The following is a 25,305-nucleotide window of genomic DNA, read 5'->3' as shown; positions in this document are numbered from 1 at the left end:
CCCATCTTTTAGAACATGATTTTCTCCCTCTGGATGCAGCATCGAAGATGCAACCTCTGTTGCAGAAAATATCAAAAATTAGTGGGAAGTTGGCTTCAGCTTCATCTTTACCAGAAGTTCAGCTCTCTAAATATGTTCCTGCCCTTGAAAAGCTTTCTACCTTAAGGTTGCTTAAGCAGGTTTGTTCGTGTGTTTATTTTTCCTTTGGATTCATTGTTCTTTATATGTGCATTACTGCATTATACATTCTTTATTTATTTATTCCTGATTTTTCTCAGTGTCCTCCATCCATTGCTTCATTAGGTGTCCCATGTTTACCAGACCATGAAAATTGAGAGTATGTCTCAGATAATTCCCTTTTTTGAATTTTCTATGGTGGAAAAGATTTCTGTTGATGCCGTGAAACAAAAGTTCATAGCCATGAAAGTTGACCACATGAAGGGTGTTGTGCTGTTTGGGGATATGGTATTTCTTTTTAAATGATTAGTCTTGTGGACTAATTGAAGTTTTATCTTAGAAATAGCGGCAAAACTTTCGAGATAATGTTCTGAAAGAAATTAATTCACGAGCTAATGCATTCCCAAGATTAATGCACTCCCCTGATTTATTTTTTGTGTTTTCATCAACTAGGAACGTGAGGAGGAGTCAAATAGGCTGATGTTGAAAACTGAAGAAGCCGACAAAAAGAGGCTTGCTGCTGTCTTTGAGCAACAGCGAGCTGAAAGGATTCGTAAGGAAATAGAGGAGCGGGAGCTTGAAGAGGCTCAGGCACAACTACACTAAACTGAAACATTTGAAAAAAGGGAAAAAGAAGCCAATTTTAGATGGGGTGAGCAGCCATTTTTTCCATCGAGTGTCTGGCTCAATTTTAAGCTAATTTTCCCGCCTCCCCCCTTCCAAACCCCTCCCCCACAAAGTTTTCACATTGCATGTTTGTCCAAGAGAAATTGACAAAGCAAATCTTGCTTCAGCGGACAATGAGTGAGCAGCTAAAGGAAAGGCAAGAACAGGAGAAAAGACTACAGAAAGTGGCCAAGACAATGGACCACCTGGAAAGAGCAAAGAGAGAGGAAGCAGCTCCCTTGATTGAAGCTGATTTTCAACGATGATTGTAGAAGAGAAGATGCTTCATGAACGTGAGCAACAGGTGAAACTTTAATTCCATGTTTTGCAATGGAAAGGTGTACTTGTTTGAACTCTTCTGTTTCAAGATCTCATAACATATGGCCATTTATGTTCTATAAATTTATCAAATGCTTTAATGTCTTATTCCGAGTATGCCTCAACAGATAGTCTTACCTTCTTTTGAACATCCCTGTCTTGAGGGGATCTATAGTCTTTCTATTTATCACTATGTTTGCTTAAGAGAGGTTTTGATGGTTTTTGCAATTGTCAACCTTCTGATAATAGCATCTGTAATTCTGTTCTGTCTTGTAGTTGGAAGTTGAGTTGAGCAGACAACGCCACGATGGGGACCTGAAAGAGAAGAATAGATTGGCGCACATGCTAGAAAACAAGGTCAGTACCATTTCCATTTTAGGACACGAGGCTTTGTGCTCATGATAGAGTTTCCCTTGCTAGAAATAGGTCTCTTGCAGCTTCCTCCATTTCCTCTTCCATAGTATTGGCCATTCAACAGACAAATTTGCTTTTTTCTTTTTACAGATGATATTCCAAGAAAAATTAATATGCCGTCGGCAGGCTGAGTTTGACCAACGGAAAGTAGAGAGGGAGGAAAGGATTAGACAAATAATTCAGGCCCGAAAGCAGGAAAGAGATATTAAGAGAAAGAAGATAATCTATGTGAGGTCTGAAGAGGAGAGAATAAGAAAGCTGCGTGAAGAGGAGGAGGCTCGCAAACGTGAAGGTATGTAATTTTATACACTCGTTTTACTGTTTTCCATAATTAACTGACCTTGAAATTGTATTCTGTTTTGCAAAAGCTAAGCGTTCTTCTGCTAGAAAATATTATAGTTTTTTTCAATAGTTATGAAGCTAGAAATTTAAGTTTTTATCTACTTAGTTTATTGGCACTTCGAGTTTTGCAGAGGTTGAGAGACGAAGGAAAGAAGAAGCTGAATACAAAGCGAAAATGGATGAGATTGCTGAAAAGCAGAGGCAAAGAGAACGAGAGTTGGAAGAGAAAGAGAAGCTTCGACGAGAAGCTCTCTTAGGAAGGTCGACAGTGGCTGGTGCTAGGCCTTCTTTGCTGCTTGCTGGGTCCCGAATAACAGAGCCTGGAAATACAGCTGCGCTTCTGCACCTGCCACTCCTGCTCCAGCTGCTGGGAAATATGTTCCTAGGTTCCGGCGAGAAAGACCTGAAAGCTCTGGTCCATATCCGCCTTCAGAACCTGATCGCTGGGTCAAGCCTACAGCCCCAGAACTTGATAGGCAGAGTGGCAGACTACTGGCAACAGAGCCCCTCCTCCACAATCAGATCGCTGGACTAGTGGCAGTAGGGATCCACAAAAGCATCCCGATCGATTAGGCATTGGTGGTAGCAGGGCCCCACCTCTGAGCTCTAACCGTCCAGGCGGTGCTGGTGGCAGCAACAAGCCAGAACCCTGGTGGCCTTCAACCTTATATTTGTTAAAGTGAATTATGTATCAAACAATGATGATGCATTCTTCTCCAACCTTTTGCTGTGTGACTTGTAATATAAGACACGACTCTCTTAACTAACTTAAAATTTTTACATAATAAGATTTATAGTTACAACTTATAATGTTAAAACTTACATAGAAGTTTTCAATTGAATAAAATTTATTACTGGTGGAATCTTTTTACGATTTAACTTGAAAAATTATCTTTTTTCGATTTAATTTGAAAAATTATTATATTTGCATGCTTAATATAATATTTTAAGTTCCAATCAAGAATGTGATTCTGTCTACTCTAAAAGTTTACATATTTAATAATAATTTTAATTACAACTTATTTCAAATAGAAATTAGAAAAGAAATAACACGTGTCACTTGATTCATAAACTCGTCAATAAAAATTAATATAAAAAACCTAATTTTTTTAAATATTTTAAAAATTGACTTAAATTACTAAAAGAATTTTGTTATAAGAAAACAATAATAATTTCTCAACATTTACAAATATTTTCTTTCAATTAACTTTTAGTTTGCTGATTTGAATCATAAAAATCTAAAATTTTTAAATGAATTATTTTTGAATGATTAATTGACTATCAATATTTTTGCTAATATGACATGATAATATTAAAGGGCCAATTGAAAAACCAAGCAAACATTATTTTTATAATTTTATTTTGAATATTTGAGTTCATTTATGATATTATTTGTTTATATAAAAGAATATTATTTTAAAGATTATAAAATGTAATTAAAATAAAAAAATATTTGAGTTCATTTATGATATTATTTCTTTAATTTTATTTATATTGATAATAAATATTTTTATCTTTAAATATCATTACATTATTAAACTTATAATTTATTAGTATGTAACAAGCTATCATAAATATCAAACTAATAAATATTAGATTTTACAGTACTCACAACGTCGATGAACAAAATATTTTAATTAAAATATTTATTATAAAAAATATTCAATGAATGATCATGGATGATAAAATATTTTTTTAATATAAATGTTATAGTATCATGTTTATTTATTAAGAATTAAATTGTAGTTGTTTTATTTAAAGATGAGACAAAATTATAAATAAAAATAATATATATATACTTATTTTTAAATTATATCTTTAATATTATTTTGTCACTTAAATGAAAATATTGATTATTAGTTAACTATTTTTGGAAAAAAAATTATTAGAAAAGTAAAATTTTAGAATTTAAATTGCTAAAGAAAAATTTTAAGCACACGGTTGAAAAACAAATAGTAGAAAACATTGAGGGTCTTTCCAATATTATACCAGAAAAAAGCCCAAATGTTGTTATTAAGGGGCAAAACTGTTCAGGAACAATAGCAAAAGCTCAAGCAAATCCAGCCCTAGATTTTCTTTTTAGGCACCTGTAATCGCCGACGTAATCCCGGTACATCCATTCAAGCTTCTGGCCGGCGGCTAAACAATACCACGGCCTTCGCTCGCGCTGTCTTCGTTTGCCCCTGCAGCTTTTGAGGTAAGTATCAAATCTTTCTAAATGCACTCGTCAGCCTTTCTCAGATGGAAAAAACTCTTAAAAATCATCAAAAACACATCTTTGATTCATCAGTGTTGCCCAAAACACAAAACCCTTGAAAATCCATATGCTCAAACACAAAACCCTTTTGGGTTTTTAGTTGTTTCCCAATATTCAACTCAATCCACCAAGTTTCCCGAGTACCAGATGCCCTCCGTCACCTGGGGCGTTGTTCAGGGCAGAAAAGAAAAGCTAGTTAATCGTGTCAAAATATGTGATTATATCAAGTCTTTGGGAATAATCCCTGATGAATTAGAGAATCTAGAATTACCCTCTACCGTTGAAGTTATGTGTGAACGTGTCCAGTTTTTGCAGAAACTTGGATTAACCATTGATGATATCAACGATTATCCTTTAATGCTCGGTTGTAGCATGCGTAAAAACATGATACCTGTGTTGGGTTACTTGGAAAAAATCGGTATCCCGAAGTCGAAACTAGGGGAGTTTGTTAAGAACTATCCGCAGGTGTTGCACACAAGTGTGGTTGTTGAGCTTGCCCCTGTTATTAAGTTTCTTAGGGGGCTTGATGTCGAGAAGCAGGATATCGGATACGTTCTGCAGAAGTATCCGGAGTTGTTGGGGTTTAAGCTTGAGGGGACCATGAGTACTTCGGTTGCTTACTTAGTGAGCATCGGGGTTAGTCCGAGAGATATCGGTCCTATGGTAACACAATATCCATATTTGCTAGGGATGAGAGTTGGGACTGTGATTAAGCCACTTGTGGATTACTTGGTTTCGTTGGGATTGCCTAAGAAGATTTTGGCTAGAATATTAGAGAAACGGGCATACATACTCGGTTATGATCTTGAAGAAACTGTTAAGCCGAATGTTGATTGTTTGATTAGTTTCGGGATTCGGAGGGAAGCTATTGCATCAGTTATTGCACAGTATCCACAAATTATCGGGTTACCTCTAAAAGCTAAGTTGTCTTCACAGCAGTATTTCTTCAATCTGAAGCTCAAGATTGACCCAGACGGGTTTGCTCTTATTATCGAGAAGATGCCACAGATTGCAAGCCTAAATCAACGTGTTCTTATGAAGCCTATAGAGTTTCTTTTGGGGCGGGGACTTCCATTAGAGGATGTGGCAATGATGGTTGTGAAATGTCCCCAGTTGGTTGCTCTACGAATCGAACTCATGAAGAAAAGCTATTATTACTTCAAAAGTGAGGTGGGGAGGCCGGTCAATGAGCTTGTGGCGTTTCCAGAGTACTTTACATACAGCTTGGAATCCAGGATCAAACCCAGGTACACCAAGTTACAAAGCAAGGGAATCAGGTCGTCGTTGAATTGGTTTCTGAATTGTAGTGACCAGAGATTTGAAGAGAGATTGCGGGGTGATTATATCGAATCAGAAAGTTTAGGACCATCGTTCCGAATGGGTGGGAAATTGGAGCTACCTGGAAACGACGTTATGTCTGATGAGGAAGAGGAAGACGAGAGTGATGATGAAGTACTTTATAGACGCACGGTTTCTCTGTAGTAAGATTCGTTCCAATTACATTAATGAATCAGCTTTGATTTAAGGTGCTATATCTCTAGTCCATCTTTTTCTTTGTGCCCCTACTGTTCTTGGTATTTGTTATAGTTGGATTCTCCATATTCATTGTTTCAACTATAGTGTTTGCCATGCTTGCCCACAGTTGCATCCACCGAGTCGTGTAGTGTGTATGTGTATGCATAAGTGCATTATCACATGCCCGCTCTTGCGATAGACTAATACATTCATGTAGACTTATCTTGATGAAATTGGTTACTATGAACAATTCATTGAACGTTCTGTTAATTTACACTCCAAACTTGATCGATTAAATCAGAAACCAGTGACCGGTATTTATGGTCACGCAGGAGAGCTTCCTTGAATGCCTGAGGACTTTTTTTTTATATATAGAAAAACTTGTAAAGCATTTGAACATTCTAGTGAAATGTTTTTATGCTTGTTTCATTTTACCACATGTTCCAACCTAAGTTGTAGAAACTGGTATGTTGGGTCTAAAACACTTATTGTTAGTTGTCTTAAACATTTCGATTTAAACACTTTAGCCCCTCTCGATTTCGAATTCGAGCTAATTAATCTCTCAAAATATTAGTTTTTATATATTCTTATTCTAACTTCATACTGTGTCGTCTTAGCATACAATAATATTACAACTGCAAGCCAAAACATCAGCATGAATTAGTTTTTACAATCACACCAGTAAATAATATATGTAGTATACAATTTATATTACCTTCTAGATTGTAGATTGTATTATTATTGCAAGCAAGAGAATGGAACTTTAAGTTGTAATAGGATTTTCATAATCGAGTTTAGGGAAAGTATACAAATGGTCCATTGATTATAGGGTATTTCTTTATTGAATCTCTCAACCATTAAAAACTACAAAATGACCCTTCGACTATGGAGTATTATTTTGTTGAGTTTATTAACTACTAAAAATTGCAAAAATGGTTACCTGACCATTCACTATATTTTAAACTCATTATTTTTTATTAAAAAATTAATATTCTAAACTCAAACTCATTATTTTTTGTTAAAAAATTAATGGTATTTTAAGTTGAACGTTAACCTGTTGATTATGATATGATAAAATCTGATATTGGAATTTCAAATGACTCAAACTATCATAGACAACCGTCAATTTTTTTAACAAAAAATGATGATTTTGGAACATAATGAATAGTTGGTTGACCATTTTATAACTTTTAATAGTCTATAGACTTAATACAACAACATTTTATAGTAGGATGATCATTTTATAACTTTTAATAGTAGAGAGAATTAATAAAAAAGTACACAATAGAGACTTCAAATTTGCAACTTATCAAAAAGTCAACTCAAACAAATTATAACATAATTATACCAGATAAAAAATTGACACATCAATTACTCAGTTTCGAAAATTAACAAATAGCAACTAAATTACAAGAAAATTTAGTTTGGTAACCAAAATAAAACAAACCCGATAATGTGGTGACTGATGGATAATTTTCCCTATTGTTTATTCTTTGTCAATTTGTGTGTCTAGTGATAAAAAAAATTCACCATCAATGCTACAAGATTATTAAGAACAGCTCAGCTGCACCAATCAAGTTCTACTGGTTGGCTAAAGCACAATCAAGTCTAATGCAGAAAGGAATCAGAAATACATATACATTACTTGCAATCTTCACTTTTAATTACAAATTCAAGCGGTTAGCAATTCAAACTATGATCCACAAATTATCTATCAGACACCATCTTAGTCCCGAGTTGGTCGGTGAAACAGCCGAGAACAAATGTAAACTCATAAAAACAACAATGGCAAAACAAACCTACGCCTTGATCTCTAACTCAGATCATCTACTGCAATCACCAGGTAATGGGAAACAAAGCATGTTCACACTGCCAGGGGAAAAAGAATACATCAAATTTACTTTGTTACCGGAAAAGATGTTTATGTGATCACCGTGGGTTTGCTTGTCCTTTTTCCTTCCATGGCGTCTTTCTTTTTCCGACAGTTTGTGCAGAGAAAGGGTCCTTCCCAGGGCTTTGAAGCAGGCGAGAAAAAGGGCCCGGAGTTCACGGTTAAACCCTCTGCCGGAGGTTGATCAACTTGACAGACCGCACATTTGAATATTCCCGAGTTTGTATTTGTGGGAAAATCCTTACCTAACCTGCAATTTTTTGTTATGAAATCAATGGGGTTAGAGATTGATCTATTTTGTTTTGGTGGTCAAATATAAAACCTGGTAATCCTTGCTCCAGGCATTTGGGTGCAAATTTGACATTATGGAAGAACTTGACTGATCAATTGCGAGTAACGTGTCAAACGTAAAATAAAATCTACTTATGAGAATACACATGACCAGCATTGCATTAGTAACTTCTGCAAGTATTTTGAAGACAACAAATACTCCTCCCCCACATGCATAATATAAAGAAAAAGGTGAAATTAAAATTAGGACACAGTAAAGTTCCAACGTACAAACCTTTCAGCAAGCATCGCAGACCCCTCCTCAAATAGCTCTTCAACAACTCCAACGGCAGAGAGTTTACTTGTAGTTTTGTTTGTAGAATATAGAGATCTCTTCCCGAAAAGAAAAGAACTGAGCACATTCTGCTTTTTCTTAGGTGTTGAAGGTAGGACAGGCACGTCAGAAGGGATAATATCAACAACCAGGCACGTTGTATCATCCTTCAGGCCCCTTGACCTCAAAGCTTCCTAAAAGTAGTATTAAAAGCAAGAATTAATATGAAAGTTAATTGAATGGATAGTTGGATACCATAACGAAAAGGCACTGCTCTGATTCTGGATATCACCTTAACAACCAGCTTTGCTGCAAGCTCTGCTGGTAGTCCCCGACAAGACTTTGCAGCCATGTCTGAAGACAAAGCATCCCAAATACCGTCTGAAGCAATAATAAGTCGTCCTCCAGCATTTGATAACTAGGATAAAACAGAAAAGAAGTTTCAGATTCAGGGTTCCAATGCTCAGAAGAAAATTAATAAATCATCAGCAATAACATATGAAGATGTAACCTTCACTTGCTTAACATGTGGTATTGGGACAATAAACTCCCCAACATCTGTGTCACCAATTGACCTAGAGAGGCATAATCCACCAGGCCAACAACGGAGGGGACCAACCTACAGAGATTCAATCCATAAAGATAACAACTATTAATAACTTTCACAAACAACCCCATTCCACCACCTCTAATTCCACCAACTCAAATGAGAAAAGGACAAAAGGATGAAAACTGCACGTGTTGCAAGGGTGAAATACCTCATTGCCCCGAAAACATTAAGTCTCCCAACTTCACCCCCACTGGCAGTGACACGCTCCCTTTCTTCCACATTCTCTTCTAGCCTGTGATCTACAGTCAGGAGAGAAACTATACCCCCTTGGATGTCCAATATACATCTAGAATCACCAACAGATGCAACAGTGACAGTCCATCCATCAATCACAACGAACGTAACTGTTGTCCCAGAAGTTTCCCCTGTCGTCAATATAAATGACTACAAAGATAAGTATGCAACATAATTTGACAGAGAGAAAACGGTGCGATGAAATAGAAATGAATACATACCTTTCTGCTGAAATTCGATGTCTGTTTTCACAAAACCTGCAACCAGAGCCCGAGGAAGGGCTTGAAGCCACTCCTCCCTATTGGCACCTTGTGGAATCGCACTCAAGACATTACCCAATAAGTTCTCCTTGGCAAAAATGGCAGCTGATATACCATTATGTCCATCAAAAATCTGTGAATAAAACCAATATTAGGAATCACCACAAGCATCAAAAGTAATGTAACATTTATCATACTCAGGTTTATCAGTAAGAGACAAAAGATGAATCATAAGATTTTGGTACTAATTTTTATGCATACAAATCAAACAAGAACATACATTCTCGTAGTCAGCAAATATCTCAATCTCCTTTTTCCCACATTATACGATTCGAATTATCTTTCTTTTTCATTCTTCATTACTTCATAACCAAACAAGAGAAATCCATCGTGTGCTATTTAAGCATATAAGCCAACATCCTTCATGTTTGAGAGAGAGAGAGGGAAAGGTGTAGGTAGAAGGAGGAAGAAAGTACCGCAAATACTGAAAAAGATGTTGCTGGATTCCCGGGAACCCTCTCACAATCAGATTTAATCAAAAAGTAATCTTCTCCTTTTTTGGCCAGAGCAGCCTGTCCAAACTTGACAAAAGGCTTCTCGACTTTCTCATTCCTCAGTTCACGACCGATTAAGGTCGCAAGTGGAACAAGAGGTGGCTTCATCCTCGATACTTCAGTCTGGCTCTTGTTAGTTAAGGTGTCAACATTCCAAGAACTCCACTGCTGAAGTTTTAGCAATCCAAATGAAACAACTCAGCATCACCAGATTCGAAGGACACGAAATCCTGCAAGGCACATACAGAAATTCTTTTAGAAAAACAGTTTAGTTCACAATTTTACCACGCAATCAGCTAAAAGAAGCAAAATAAGAATCAAGCTGATCTAGAGCTTCACAGTTTATTTCAATATCATGTAAAATATAAGATGACATATCAAAGCTAAAAGGATCAAACGTAATAAATACATATACATTTTAGACTCAAGCTTTTATAAAAATTAAAGCTTCCATGAAAAAAAAAACAGCAATCTAACAAAACCAATTAACCAAAAGTCCCTTTATACATCTCACCACTGATAAAAAAAATCCCAGGAAACTGATCTGAAAACTTTCACATATGACCTCAGTTTTATAAAACATAAATCAATCCCCAAAAGTAATGAGGCTGATAAAGAAATAGTAAATCAAACAAATACAGTGCACAAATTTAATAATCGAAGCTAAATTGTTTATCAATCAAAAACTTAACCTCAAAAGGTATCATTTTTAACCCATCAATCCACCAAACAAAAACAACCCATTTTTAAACCGTTCTCTTACAAGCTCAAAGTTAAGTTCAAGACCCAACATTCAACAAATCAAGCCGAAAAACAAACTCGAAACCCCAAATAAGTGATAATTCGAAACCCCCAAAAAAAGACACTCACGATTGAAGGCGAAGAGAGAAAGAAACCTCAGATCGAGCAGGTCTAGCCATACATTGGGTACCTCTTCATTTATCTGCTTGTACAAAAAACCATTATCCTTTTTGTGCTTTTTCTGGGTTCCAAAAATCAAAGCCCTAAAGGGAGAGAGGGAGAGAGGGAGAGAGAGAACTGGAGCTCACAGTGATTTGCTTGGGGGAGAAATCTAAAGCAAGAGAAACGCAGGTTTCGTTTAGGTGCTGATTTTTGTGGGGGAAAATCTTTTTAATGACACTTATGTACTAAATCTTAATTTTTTCCCACCTAAAAATAGGGATAAATTAACTTTTAGGCCCTGTATTTTTTACTATTTTAACTTGACCCTTAATTTATTTTGTCTGCATCAGTAAACTTACAATTTTTAGAATAAATTACACATTTAATACTCTAACTATTACTTTTATTTCATTTCGATCATCTAACTATTTATTTTTTGGATAAATAAGTTTTTATTATCCAAAGGAAGCAGAAACTGCTACAAAAGAACCAATCCAATCAATGGAACAAGATCAAGGGTAAACATGAACAACAAAATCAGACTATACCACAATTGTTACATATATCTAAATTAGTGCTATCTAATCTGTTAATGTTTCTGTTACTTAAGTGAGTACTAATAATGTGCTTGATTGCAAGAAGAACTTCCTCCTCGGTTCTATAAGCACCTCTGAAAAGCCGATGATTTCTTTCCTCCCAAATTGTATAGTTGAAAGCGCACCAAGAGAGCTTTAAAATGCTGGTAATAAGCGATTTACCTTTCCAAGTTGCAGTCGCCCAAATCAACAAGTTAGACCAGGATAATTGAGGTTTGTGAATACCAAAAAAAATAAGAAGGGAGCGCCAGATAGAGACAATCATCTTACAATCTGCAAAAAGATGATTTTTGGTTTCATTTGCTTCAGAACATAAGATGCACTGAGAATTAGTAATGATTCCAAATTTCTGTAACCTGTCTTTAGTGGGCAAACGGTCCAGAATTATCATCCAAGTGATGATGATGTGCTTAGGGATGTGCATTGGGTACCAGATCAGTTTCTGCCAGGAAACTTTGCTGTTATTCAATCGAACCTCTTCCCATAAACTTTTAGTACATTTAATTTTTGCAGACAGAATAGGATAAGCAAGAGATCGAAGTTTCATGATTCTCTTAAATGTCCAACTAGAATTAGTAGGAATATCCATGGTCCAGAAGTTTTGTTGCTTTATTTTGTAATTTTGAATCCATGCAACCCAGAGAGAACCCTCCCCAGCCAGGAGGTTTTTGATAATAATGATCGTGCAGACTTTGTCCCAGGATTTAATGTCCTTAATCCCTAATCCACCTTCAGACTTTGGAGAGCATATTCGACCCCAACTCACTCTAGCTCTAGAGGCAGGGATGTCAGAACCTTTCAAAAAAAAATCTGGAGTAAATTTGTTCAATCTTATTTATGATCAATTGAGGTAAAATCAGTTGCCTGCACCACAAATTAGCAACAGAGAAGAGAACAATTTTAACCAATTCGATCCTACCTGTATAACTAAGTTTCAGTCTAGACCATTGGTGAAGTCTGTAATTAATCTTTTCAATGAGAGGCTAACAGTCTTTGAAAGAAAGTTTCCTGGTAACCAGGGGAATTCCCAAATATCTAACAGGCAGAAAACCATGCTTGAATCCCGAAAAGAAATAATGTTGTCAATATCATGAGCATAAATTCTAGCAGTGAAGATTTCACTCTTTAGGATATTAAGTTTAAGACTAGAAAGCTCATAAAAAGAGTTGAGGACAATAATGACACCCATGACTGAATCAAGGTTTTCTTTGCAGAAAATAAGGAGGTCATCAGTAAAAGTTAAGTGAGTAAGGCCAATTTTCTTACACTTTGGGTGAAAGTTGAAAATCCCTTTAGCAACAGCATAGTTGAGCATTTTAGAAAGGACGTTCATAACAAGAACAAGCAATAAAGGGGATAAAGGGTCACCTTGTCTAATACATTTTGTACCCTTGAAAAAACCAATCAAACTTCCATTAAATGCAATGGAATAACTAGCATTGGAGTAGCAAGCAACAATCCAGTCAATAAGAGAAGGAGGAAAGTCAAGAGCCTTAAGGATATTAGGGATGATACTCCAATGAACAGAATTAAAAGCTTTTTGGAGGTCAATCTTGATGGCACACCGAGGAGAAATATTTTTACTCCCGTACCCTCTCACAATTTCTTGAGCAAGAATGGTATTATCAATAATATTTCTCCCTCTAACAAAGGCAGACTGATTTGGGGAAATAATCTGAGGGAGCAGTAAAGTAATTCTCTTTACAATAGTTTTAGTGATAGCCTTGTAAATGACAGAGCAGCAAGAGATAGGTCGATAGTCCAAAACTTTTCAAGGATTAGGAATTTTAGGAATTAAGGCAATATAAGTTGCATTGAAAGTAGGATAGATTATAGACTCCTGGAAGAAGAACTTAATAGCTTCAATCACATCTTCACCAATCACAGACCAAGCTTTCTTGAAGAAAAGAGGCGTAAAACCATCAGGTCCTGGGGCCTTATCGTTGCCTTGGCTAAAAATTGCTTCCTTAATCTCTTGGGAAGTGACTTCCTTTGAGAGTCCTTCATAGATATCACTATTTGGAATAGGCTGAAGTAGATCTTTAAGCAGACTTACAGGGCAGTTAGAGACTTTAGGATCGGAAGTACCAAGGAGAGTTTTGAAGAAATTTATTAATTCAGTGGACATGTCTTCAAAGGCATCTAATCTACTTCCCTGGTTATCAATAAGAACTCTTGTGGTGTCTTTTTTATTCTTTGTTGCAATAATAGAATAAAAGAACTTATAATTTTTGTCCCCTCTTTAAGCCAATGAGTTTTAGCTTTTTGCTTTATAAACATAACCTCATCTTCTTCTAAAGTTTTTAGTTCCCTTTGTAATCTGAGTTCCTTATCAATGGGCTCTAAACCTCTTAAAGAAAGCAGTTGCTAATTTTCAATTTCAACATGTTTCCCCCTAACTCGAGCAGAAATATCACTGAAAGAATCCTTGTTGAGATGTTTAAGGCTGATTTTAAGTCTTTTAAGCTTGAGAAAGAGCTTCTTCATAGGATTTCCTTGACAAGGAAGATACCAAGATTGATTGACAATATTCAAGAAACTATGGTGAAGAGTCCAACAGTTGAATAATTTAAAAGGCTTAGGTTTGTTGAGTTGGATCTCTTTATTCAGATTAACCAAAGTCATACAATGATCAGAAGAACTAAGAGCCAAGAATTCAACAAAAGAAAGGGAAAATGATTCAAACCACAAGGGGTTTATGAGCACACGATCAAGTTTCCTAGCAAGGAAATTTCCAGTTTATTTATTACTCCATGAAAAAGTAGGACCAAAGTAAGGGTGGTCTTGAAGATGAAGTTCATGATAGACTTCTTGAAATTCAATCATATCAGTAGAATAAAACAAGCCCAACTGTTCATGATTAGAGCTTTTTTGAGGGTACATGGTGACATTGAAGTCCCCTCCCAAGATCCAAGGATAATTAGAATACCTAGATTCAATGAATCTAAGGTCCTGTCAAAGGCTTTTTCTAGCTACTCCATCGTTGTGACCATAAATCCCAGTGAGCAAAAACTTAGTATTATTGAATGAACATTCAATAATAATGGTTTGGGCAGTGGTATAGCTTAGGGAAACATCCAAACCTTTCTTCCAAATTATCCATATTCTTCCATTCAAAGCAAAATCATAATTACAAAAAGCATTCCAGTTCTTAAACTTGGAATCAAGAATATCAACAGATTTATCAGCCTTGACTCTGGTTTCCAATAAACAAAAAATATCAACATTGTGTTGAGTAGCCCTTCTAAGGACTTTACCCTGCTTTAGGGGACTATTCAATCTCCTAACATTCCAAAAGGCAATATTCATATCTCAGGAGATGAGGAGGGATCATCCCCCTTCTTTCTAACCACCGAAGTACTTTTAACCTTATCAAGGTGAGTTTTCTTTTTGGATTTGAGCTCTTTTATCAATTTTGCTACACCTGATGCTGCTACTCTTGATTTTTTTCCCCAGGTTCTCAAAAGATTGATGAGTATCTTCAACCGAGTTAAGGATCTCAAATCTGTTACTTGATCCAGTTAAAGATTTTGTGGATTTTTCTTTAGGGGGCCTTCCTCTACCCTTTTTAACAGGTGATTTGGAACCTATGATAGCAATTGCTTTGGTAGGAGAAACTTGTACAGTGGGATCATTTAAGACATTACAAGTAGGTTCCATTTCAGGGCTACCGCTTATGGAAGATGAAGATGGAGTATCAATAGGATTACTAGGAAAAGTGGTGGGAGGAGTGAGAGAATGTGAAATTCAGTAGCATTTTCCTTGACTGTATAAGATTTCACAGCAATAGAGCCAGCTAATTCATTATTGCCTATTGAGTCATTTGCAATCGAGGGAGAGATCGATGGATCCTTTTTCCTCCATACTTGAGTGGTATGTGAGGAATTAGGATTATTCTTGCAGTTTTTAGAACTATGACCAAAAGAGTTACAAGGCTTACAATAAGGTGGAAGCCATGGAATTTCAACTGAAATGGAAGTTTCTTGGCCATTGTTAAGCACAACATCAATAACTCTAGGAATCACATTAGAAGCTCCTATTTCAACACATACTTTTACAAATTCCAATCTAGATTTAGAGGTTGTGACATAATCCATTGACAGAGGAAAACCTATACCACTAGTAATGTAACTTAAACCATCATTCGTGAATAATTCAAGTGGCTCATTATATAAGTGAACCCAAATAGGAATTCTGGTTATATCAAAATGCAATTTTTTCATGTTGGGTTCCCACTGCCTAAAAATCAAAGGCTTATGGTAGATATGCCATGGTCCATTTTCTAATACCCAGTTACGGGCAGAGTCAGATTCGAAAGAAAACAAGTAAAGGTTTGGTCCAGTATAACTGACCTGAACATTCAAACATTGTAGAGAATTTTTCCATAAGCTATCAATGATTCTTTGTAATGTTGCAAAATTCGGAGCTGCACCTAGAAATTGGCCAACAAGAGAGTGCTTCCAGTTTGAGAGTCCACCTTCAAACACTTATGGAGGAGGATGAACCGTCGGAACACCGTTTTTCACATTAGGGGGAAAATAACGTTACATTTTATTTGAAAAGAATACCTAACATTACATTTTATTTTTATTTTGTTCACTCATTGCTAAAAAATTAATTATAATGTTAACATATTATCATAAGATAATATCACATTATCATTGAATTTTTTTAAAAAATATCACATCAATAGTTTGTTAAATTTTTAATGACGGGTGATCAAAATGAAACTAAAACGTTATGTTAGTCATAAATTTAAAAATAATAGCCGAGTGATCAAAATAGAACAAAACCTATAATTGGGGTACTAAACATATCATTTACCCAATTTTTTTTATTATTTTGTTAACATGAAATTATGAGATTATATTAAAGTTTCACACTATGAAAAGATTAAAATAAGAAAAATAATCAGATTCATGACTAATATAGACAAAAAAAGTTTTAAGGATCGAATTAAAAACTAATCAAGTTTAGGGGCTAAAATATAATTTATCCCTAAAACATATTGAAACAAAAATTATAAAATAGAAATACCTTTGAAATGACAAAACAACCATCAAATATTAATGATGATTTTCCCTTTTTTATCTTAAAATAATTAAATTGACTACATAAATACATTTTAAAATCCAATTAATGAATGTTATCTAGAGCAAAACTTTGTTATATCATGCAAATGACTGCCTTGTATTTTAAGATTTTACACATGAGTCCCAAAAATAAATTTACTTTTTTCCTTTGTTAAATTATGGTGTGTTAACCATCAATTCATCCTACCCTTTTTGACAACTAATAATAATTATTATGGAAAAGTGTTATAAAAAAGTAACATAGTAGGTATAATAGAGAGAAAGTGGTGTTTGACTTCTTTAATTAATTAATTTATTTATTGATATTGATATTTCCTTACAAATAATAATCCATCTGGACTATATTATGAAAGAAACTCTATCTGTCAAAAAATTCAGGGTCTAAATGGAAATTGGGTTTTGACTTGTGTGTTCATTCATAAAATGGATAAACCAACTTTTTAGCTTCTTAATTTGACAAAATTTTCAATTTAATCATTGTATTGTTTTATCAATATTATCCCCTAAACTTGATAGCTTTTCCCATTTTTAGCTGTGGAACAATCCCCTAGTGATGCTCCATCAAAAATTCAAAATGACTAAAAAATCCAAGCTCAAGGATTGATGTGGGTAAAAAGTAGGGATCAAATTTAAAGGATTGTCAAGTTCAGGGCTTAAAAGTTACTATTATCCCTTCTTATGAGGAAAAATAATATTAGAAATTTGCTGTTTTTTGGCTGGCGGAAAGAATGGTGGTTGGGGTAAAATTTCCGGGTTTAGGAAGAAAAATAATAATAAGGCATTTGGTGACGTGGCCATGTGATTATGGGTCCTACATAAGGTTAGCCACTCATTTGAAAAGGAAATGTGACATGCATCAACATTCATGCCCATCATCATTTTGCTTCAATTGTGGCTAAAATCACTCCTCCTGCTACAACCTCTTGATGTATATGCAAACTTTTTATATTTGTAGATAATTTCCGGATTTCGGGTTTAAGTTATTTCGAGTTTAAATTATTTTTGAAATAAATGTTAGCATCTTCAAATGACCAAATCATACAAGTATTGAAAAAAACTCATTTATGTACTTCATATATAATACAGTTCTTCTCTCAAGCTCTAGATAGTACAATAGATCATTTTCGAACTTCGAATTTTTATTATTTCGAGTTTAAATTGTTTCTATTATCAAATGACAAAATCATACAAGTAGGTGTATTGAAATATTAGTACTGAAAAAAACTCACTTATGTACTACAATTCCCAAATCAAATCATCATCATCATCATAGAGATTATGATTTTACCACAACTAAGCCACTACTTTATATGTGACCATCTCCTTTTCACTGCAACCAAGGAGCACAAAGAAAAAAGAAGAAAATGAGGAGGCCGGTTCTGTTAACACTGTTCGTTTAATCACTTTATAGGCGAAGGTTTCCGCTTTGGCTTCCTCGCATTCGGAATAGCTCCGGTGGACTGTCTCTGGGTCGACGGTGACGGTATTAGTGATGGAACTGCACTCCCGGTTTTCAAACAAAGTGAAATGTAAATCACAAAACTGAATTATGTGCTGATAAAGGAATATCTAAATGCAGCTTACTTGATTTCTGTGGACTTGGTCTTTGCTGGAAGCAGTGGTTGTTTTAGGAACACAATGCGAAACCGAGTCGATCTCGGAACAATCACTAGTCGTGGCATCGATGCTGAAAGAATCATCGGTGGAGCCAACTTCGGACTGGACTCGTTGCTGTTCGTTCTATCGGTTGCCCTTTTTGTTTGCAGACGGTTTATTCGAGTTGTCTTGCTTGTTGGCCATGAGTTTATCGTCCTCGTTCGACTTGACAACCGCGAGAGGTGGCCAACGAGTCGGATTCGATAACATATCTTGGATTTCCAAACTCCCTCTCCTAGACGTGGTTGAAGACTCGTTCTGAATCATCAAGCAAAGTATATCATGTTATGCAAATCCCTTCATTGGTTTTTATCTATATTAATCAATGAAATCATTTGCATTTTCCGTAATCTTTATAGCACTTGAATAATCATTATCCTATAAGTTATGTCTTTTATCATCAGTTTTTTATATAAAAAATCAGGGTTTAGATGAATTGGGTCAATTTTTTTTTGAAGGTGATGTCGGGTGGATCAAATTAAGACTTGAATTGAAATTTTTAACCTAACCTGACTCATTATAGTATTATAATTATTTTTTGTATATTTGTAATAATTGTAATAATTTTTTATTTTATTTTTAGTTTAGTTCTTATTCTACTTAATAAAAATAACACATATATATGTACCATGATCTAATTATATAGTGTAAAATTAAAAAGTTTTACACCTTTTTAGGATCATTGGATGAGAAATTAAAGGTTGAGATTAACAGTACGAAATGAAAGATATTCACTGAAAGAATAGCGAGTTAATCTCAACCTTTTATTTCCCTTCATCGAACAATCATAAAAGAATGTAAAACTTTAAGTTTTATACCAAGTGCAAGTGGATCAACATCTTTTACATCTATATATATATGATCAGGTTGGGTGTAAGATTTAACTTAAAATTTAGGTCAAATTTAAAATTTTTAAACTCGGATTGAATAAATATAAGTGGAAAGTATTCCGATTAAATTCGAATAGCTAAAAATCCAATATAATCCTTGACCATTCCTAGTCATTAGGAAAGGGCAAATTGCGATTTACCACTTAATCCTTTACTGTGGCAAAAGCCACGAGATAATGTTCTCAAACTATTTAATTCACGAGATAATGCTTTGGTCATATTATTTGCTGAGATAGGGTGAAATCTACATTGCAATCGTAGGTTGCCATGGCATCCGAGCGACCTGTATGGTGTTTTGCATGAGCCATGCACGTCCGATGGGTAGGTCGCCAGGGCATCCAAGCGACATGGTAGGTCGCCAGGACATCCTAGCGACATGCATTATGGCGACCTACCTATTGGACGTGCATGGTTCATGCAAAACACCACACAGGTCGCTCGGATGCCATGGCGACCTCCTAGCTCGCCCGGATGCCATGGCGACCTTCGACTGCACTGTAGATTTCACCCTATCTCAGCAAATAATATGACCAAAACATTATCTCGTGAATTAAATAGTTTGAGAACATTATCTCGTGGCTTTTGCCCTAGCCTGTTTACTAAAATACTATATTAATTGGACAATAACTTTTATTTAATATAAGTTTTCACCCTTTACTATATTTAAGTTTATACTATTGGCTCTCCGTCTACTTAAATTAAGCATTTTGCTAAAATATTTGTGACCCAAAAATAAAAATAATAATGAAATAGTATAATTTTGTTAATAACTTAACATTATGATAAAGTTAATAATTATTTGATTATTTTCTTGCATTGGACTATCAGATTAATTATTTTATTTTGATAATTATTTACAATCATTTGGATATGATAAAAATAATTATTAATATGTTTATGTTTAATCGTTTAACGTTGATAATGATATTTGCTTATATCACTTACAGCTCTTATATCGATTTATTAGTAATTTAATATTTATTCATATAATTTTTTAATAAAAATAGTGGAAAGTGAACGTGGCATCTAAATCAAATAATAAAACATATTCTCAGGCCAATATTGACGGTGAAATTAAAAAAATATTAGTGGAATTAGAAAGCTGTCATTTTTCATTTAGTTAGTTTTAATTTTCTTTAAAGTTTAATAAGAAATATGAACGTTCAAATTGTTTTTTTTTTCATTTATATATTTAATTTTTTGGGTAAAGCACACAAATGATCCCAACTATAAGGTGATACTTTGTTGAATTCCCCAACTATTAAAAGTTATAAAATGATATCTCAACCATAGGGTGTTAGCTTGTTGAGTCCCTTTATTAAAAGTTACAAAATGATCATCCAACTATTCATATGTTTTAAACTTGTCATTTTTCATTGAAAAATGAATGCAATATGAGTCGGATGTTAACCTGTTGATTGTGATATGATAAAATCTGATCACGTAATCTCAAATGAGTGAACGACTGTCATATCTTAGTTAGCATGTTAACATCCAACTCAGACGACTGCCAAAATTTTAATGGAAAATGATGAGTTTGAAACATATGAATAGTTAAGTGACAATTTTATAACTTTTAATAGTCAAGGTACTCAACAAAGTAACACTCTATAGTGGGATGACTATTTATAATTTTTAATAATCATTAGACTTAATAAAGCAATGTCATATAATTGACGGACTATTTATATATATTATCTTAATTTTTTTTTATCAAAATAGATATCTAACTGACACGTTAATATTGTAACAATGTAAAAAAATAATAACTTGAGTGAAAAAATAATTTGAAGATTATTTTAAAAAAGAAAATTACCATTAAGCCAAAATGAAAACACTGATAGTGCAATTTCGGTGTCCATGACATGTACTCAAGCAGAGCCCAAGTCAGAATTACAGTTAAACTGCTTCACAGGGACCAAGGGTATTTACGTACTTTCGCATTTACATTCCGCGACGAGGTCACGAAGTTGCGTAAGCCATAATATTTATCATTATTATTAGGGTAAAACAACGTATAAAGTCATTCAGTTATAGATTTTATAACAAATATGTCACTTTTGTTTTCTAAGTTGTAAACGGATCACTCAATTAAAATATTATTATCAATAGATCATTTTGTCATTAAATATTAAAAGTAATAGTGACGTGACATGATATAATAATACTTTTAATCTTTATAATTTATAAAATTTATCAATTTATTCTTAATTCATAACAATTAAATAACTTTAACTATTTATATTTAAAACTTTACCATTTTGGTATTTGTTTTTCTCTTAAATTGTTTGTTATTATTTTATGAATATTTTATTATTATTTTTTACATAATAACTTTTAACATTAACTTATTACTACTACTACATAACAATATGTAATTATCTAACTATGTCTTTAATTTGATGGACTTATTTAATTTAACAATATCCTAAAAAGGACTAAATTAATAAAAAAATAAATATGAATGTTAAATTTAACGGAATATTTTGTATTAAGATAAAATTTATAAATTTTAGGAATTATATAGCAGCCATATTAGACATTTCTTTCAATTTTAACGATATAATGATATATTTGTATCAACATTTTAATTAAATGATCAGTTTGTAATATTTAGAAAAAAGGTGACATACTTGTTACCAATCTATAATAAGATGACCTTGGATGTAGTTTATCCTGATTATTATCAAAACGTTTTCTTATATTTTAATTTCCATTTATCCCTTCGAAAGAGCGAAAATATATATTTTTCAAGAAATTAACAACGTAAAAACCGGGAAAAAAAACAAAGTAACAGCCGAAAAAACAATTTTCCAGACATTGCAAAGCCAAAAATACCACATTTTTCTTTGTTTTTTCAGTTGTCTTGCTCCTCCAGGTAAGAATTTTCTCTATCTCTCGCCTTTATTTTTAAAGAATATTTGAATTATTGCCTCCTTTTTTGGTTTGGTTTTAATGAAAAAAATATATATGGCTGCTTTCAATTTTTGTTAATATATGTTGGATTTTCTTTGATTTTAAGCTCAAAGAATCTTGATTTGAATGGTTGGAAATATCATCCGTTTTCTTTCTCTTGAAGGAAAAGGAAAAACTTTAGGAAAAGGTAACGGTAATTACTTTTTGGGTTTGGTTTTTGGTGAAGTCTGATAATTTTTTTTTTCAATGTATGCTTTACTATGTTGATTTTTATGATCCGGGTTCTCTTTGTTTTCTAAAATTTTCTATGGTAATACAGATCCGTCGGTGATTTGTTTCCCTTAAAGGATTCGTATTTTGATTTGCATGGAGCTATGGAAGAAACAAAGGAGCTGTAGAATATATGGATTCATGATTTTTGGTGTTTATTTGTGAATCGAAGAAGGTTGATATTTATCAATTCGATTAGGGATTTGTTGTTGGGTGCTTTTCTTTGTTGTTTTGGGGTGCGAGGATAGATGGCAACGGGAGGGAAGGTTGGTCATAGAAGCAACTTTAAGAGAAGGGGTAGATCGAAGGACGAGGATTCGGATGGTTCGGATGAAGATTACGTAGTTTCCGACGAGGATAATGAGGAATCTGATGATGATGTGGAAGAGTATTGTTCTTCCGCAGATGTATGTGCATCGGAAGAGAGTTTTGGGGGTTTTGTCGACGAGGAAGAGAAAGTGGTGAGGAAGGCTGTTAGGTCGAAAGCTAAACGGATGCCTCTGGCAAGGAAGAGGAAGATTGTAGAGAGGAAAATGCGAAAGCAGAAAGTTGCGTTGGATGAAGAAGATGATGAGACGGAGGAATATGAGGTGGTGGTGGTGGAGGAGGAGGAGGAGGAGGGGGAAGAAGAAGATGAGGAGGAATATGATGAAGATGACAACGATGAGGAATTCACTTTGGACGAAGAAGATTGTTTTGATGAGGAAGAGGAATTGACTGTGACAAAGAAGAAAAACAGTATGAGAGTTCGTAAGAAAGGTTTGCGGAAAAAGGGTCCTCCTAAACAAAGGAAAAAGTTTAAGAAATCTGCTGTTTCTAAGAAGCTTTCAAGAAACGGAGGGAGGAAGAAACGATTGTTGAAAAGGAAAAGGAGGGTCGAGGAAGAAGATGATGAGTATTGTGATTTTATAGACAACACTTCAGTTGTGAGAAAAAAGAGCAAAACAAATGGAGGACGCAGAAACAAGGCGTATGTTGTACCGTCCGATTCAGATTTTGTATTGTCTGGGGCATCTGACTATGAGTATACCGTCTCAGAGGAAGAAAGAGAGCAAGTTAAAGAAACGAGCCGTATGTGTGGAAGTTTGAAAACTAGTTTGAGGAGTTCATCATCCTCTAAGATAATCGACGAGGTTGAGGAGCTAGGCCAGAATAAGAAACCTCCAGGTAGAAAGGGCAAGGAGAAGGTAGAAGAAAAGAAGGCTGAAGTAATAAAGCCAGTTTGTGGCATTTGCCTCTCCGAGGAAGATAAGCGAAGATTTAGGGGCACATTGAACTGCTGCAATCATTATTTTTGTTTCACCTGCATTATGGCATGGTCCAAAGTGGAATCTCGTTGCCCATTGTGCAAGCAAAGGTTCGAAACAATCAGTAAGCCTACTAGATCAATGGCGGGGGTTGATTTGAAAGAGGTGGTGATTCAAGTCCCCAAGTGTGATCAGGTATGTTATATTTCTCATAATAATTTTCTAATTATATATTTTTTTGTTTATTACTAGTGGTTTGAAAGGACATGTTGGTCGTATGTAGGTCTACCAACCGTCTGAGGAAGAACTCAGAAGCTATCTGGACCCATATGAGAACGTCTTTTGTTCTGAATGCCACCAAGGTGGGGATGATGAATTGATGTTACTGTGTGATCTATGTGATTCATCAGCACACACCTATTGTGTCGGTCTGGGGCGGGAAGTACCTGAAGGTAATTGGTACTGTAATGGTTGCAGGCCTGTAGCTCTTGGTTCTTCTAGTTCCCAAGTTCAAGATTCTTTGCCTGACCAGAGAACAAACAATTTGTACAACAGATTCTCACCTGTTGTAAATGTAGGAGAAAGTTTAGACTCCAACGTAGTGCCTTCACCTCATATGCCTTTAACTCCCGGTTTTGTGGGTCTTTCATCGCCTAGATTTCCTAGTGTAGATGTTACAGCTGGTTCTCCAGTATCTGGAGCAGGAGCACCGACTCTGATGGGTAGGCGATGGTTGCACCGCCAGATTCAAAATCTCCGTTCAATCAATAGGATGAATCTTATGGCTGGTAGATCCGACGGAATACCAGCTGTTAATACGGACATTGATTTTGTAAATTCTCACATTGATCAGAGTAGGGGACCAACAGTTCAACAAGCTAGGAAACAAGATGTGGGTTCTCAACCACAAATAGTGTTCGAGGAGAGGTTACAGGATTATCCCTCTTCTTCAGTGCAAGGCAGGGACTTCTTTTCTTCAAGGTTGGATCACTTAAGACGGCAAGCAGTTCAAGAATTGACAACCCCTTCGTTAAGTACACCTGTGAACTTGACTTTGTGGCCTGAACTTGCTGGTATGAGTTCAAACGGGCAACTCCCGAATTGCAGCAATGGATCAAACATTAGGCCTGACAGTCATGATTTGCCTTTTTCTGTTAGAGACGAGGATAATGTTTTGATGGCCAAGGAACAATTGCATGCAATGGTTAGAAGCCATTTGAAAGCCTTTTCCAGTAGAATCGATTTAGGTAAGTCGAGCTCCGCCTTGAAACTATTGTTTGTGAATGATTTTTGCAAGTGACTTCAGTAATTGAGTTCTATCTTGTTTTTGGAGACTTTTCAAAGCCTTCTATATGTATATGCAGACAACGGCACTCTCAAGGACATAGCAACGAGTTCCATGCATACCTTACTGGCTGCTTGTGGACTTGAGCATAGGAGTAGTGAGGTTCAAATCGTGCCTCCGTCGTCAAATTGTGTGCACGTTGAAAGAGTGGCAGCTGGACAGGCGAGCTTAATGAAAGGCTGTTGCTTAACTTGTTTCGATTCTCTTGTAAAAGATGTAGTAAAGAGGATCATGGATGCAAGATCCCGACGGTGGTTAAGTTTAGGTCTTTAGATCTTCGATGTGGTAAATGTATCTCTCAGCGTATTTTTTACTTTTCGAGTAGGATTTAGAAGCAAATTTAAAACACCAGCATTTTTTCAGTTGATTTATACTTACAATTCACTGACAATCTGACATTGAGCCCAAAATGTGCTCTTTTCTCATTTGATCACCATAATGGATTGTTTAGAAGGGCAAAGTCATTTTTCTGTACTGCATGCTACTTGCATTTAGTGCTCATCTTCTCCTCTGAAAAAAAGGCGTGGGCTACGTGTACCCTTTCGAT

The 25,305-nt window shown here is 35.0% G+C and overlaps 3 protein-coding genes and 1 pseudogene across 3 annotated transcripts; 3 read left to right on the top strand and 1 right to left on the bottom strand.

Moving 5' to 3' along the window:
• The first annotated feature begins 962 nt into the window (after positions 1-962).
• On the top strand, positions 963-2,490 carry LOC120163883 (annotated as a pseudogene).
• A 1,482-nt stretch (positions 2,491-3,972) lies between these two features.
• On the top strand, positions 3,973-5,959 carry LOC120163862 (transcription termination factor MTERF4, chloroplastic-like). The gene has a single exon (XM_039173678.1). It carries the CDS (start codon positions 4,136-4,138, stop codon positions 5,654-5,656), a length of 1,521 nt encoding a protein of 506 aa, XP_039029609.1. The 5' UTR covers positions 3,973-4,135; the 3' UTR covers positions 5,657-5,959.
• Positions 5,960-7,298: 1,339 nt separating this feature from the next.
• On the bottom strand, positions 7,299-10,040 carry LOC120163860 (probable protein phosphatase 2C 5; the record flags this gene model as incomplete). The annotated part of the gene is made up of 7 exons (XM_039173676.1): positions 7,299-7,830; positions 8,146-8,378; positions 8,477-8,602; positions 8,696-8,803; positions 8,951-9,159; positions 9,250-9,421; positions 9,765-10,040. Coding segments are annotated over 7 exons (1,344 nt in total), but the record flags the coding sequence as incomplete, so codon positions are not given.
• An 11,678-nt stretch (positions 10,041-21,718) lies between these two features.
• On the top strand, positions 21,719-25,099 carry LOC120163893. The gene is made up of 4 exons (XM_039173701.1): positions 21,719-21,858; positions 22,216-23,608; positions 23,697-24,660; positions 24,778-25,099. The coding sequence occupies exons 2-4, from the start codon at positions 22,415-22,417 to the stop codon at positions 25,029-25,031; spliced, it is 2,412 nt and encodes an 803-aa protein (XP_039029632.1). The 5' UTR covers positions 21,719-21,858; positions 22,216-22,414; the 3' UTR covers positions 25,032-25,099.
• Positions 25,100-25,305: the final 206 nt, after the last annotated feature.

Source organism: Hibiscus syriacus, unplaced genomic scaffold (assembly GCF_006381635.1).
Source record: "Hibiscus syriacus cultivar Baekdansim isolate YM2019G1 unplaced genomic scaffold, ASM638163v2 tig00111502_pilon, whole genome shotgun sequence".
Classification (NCBI taxonomy): domain Eukaryota; kingdom Viridiplantae; phylum Streptophyta; class Magnoliopsida; order Malvales; family Malvaceae; genus Hibiscus; species Hibiscus syriacus.
The sequence above is the reverse complement of the archived record's forward strand: the minus strand, read 5'-3'. Positions and strand labels throughout refer to the sequence as shown.

Bases quoted from the DNA above. Each gene is read 5' to 3' on its own strand.
- LOC120163862 (XM_039173678.1), top strand. From the start codon at position 4,136: ATGCACTCGTCAGCCTTTCTCAGATGGAAAAAACTCTTAAAAATCATC.
- LOC120163893 (XM_039173701.1), top strand. From the start codon at position 22,415: ATGGCAACGGGAGGGAAGGTTGGTCATAGAAGCAACTTTAAGAGAAGG. The intron at 23,609-23,696 runs GTATGTTATATT...GGTCGTATGTAG, and splicing joins AAGTCCCCAAGTGTGATCAG to GTCTACCAACCGTCTGAGGA. The intron at 24,661-24,777 runs GTAAGTCGAGCT...ATGTATATGCAG, and splicing joins TTCCAGTAGAATCGATTTAG to ACAACGGCACTCTCAAGGAC.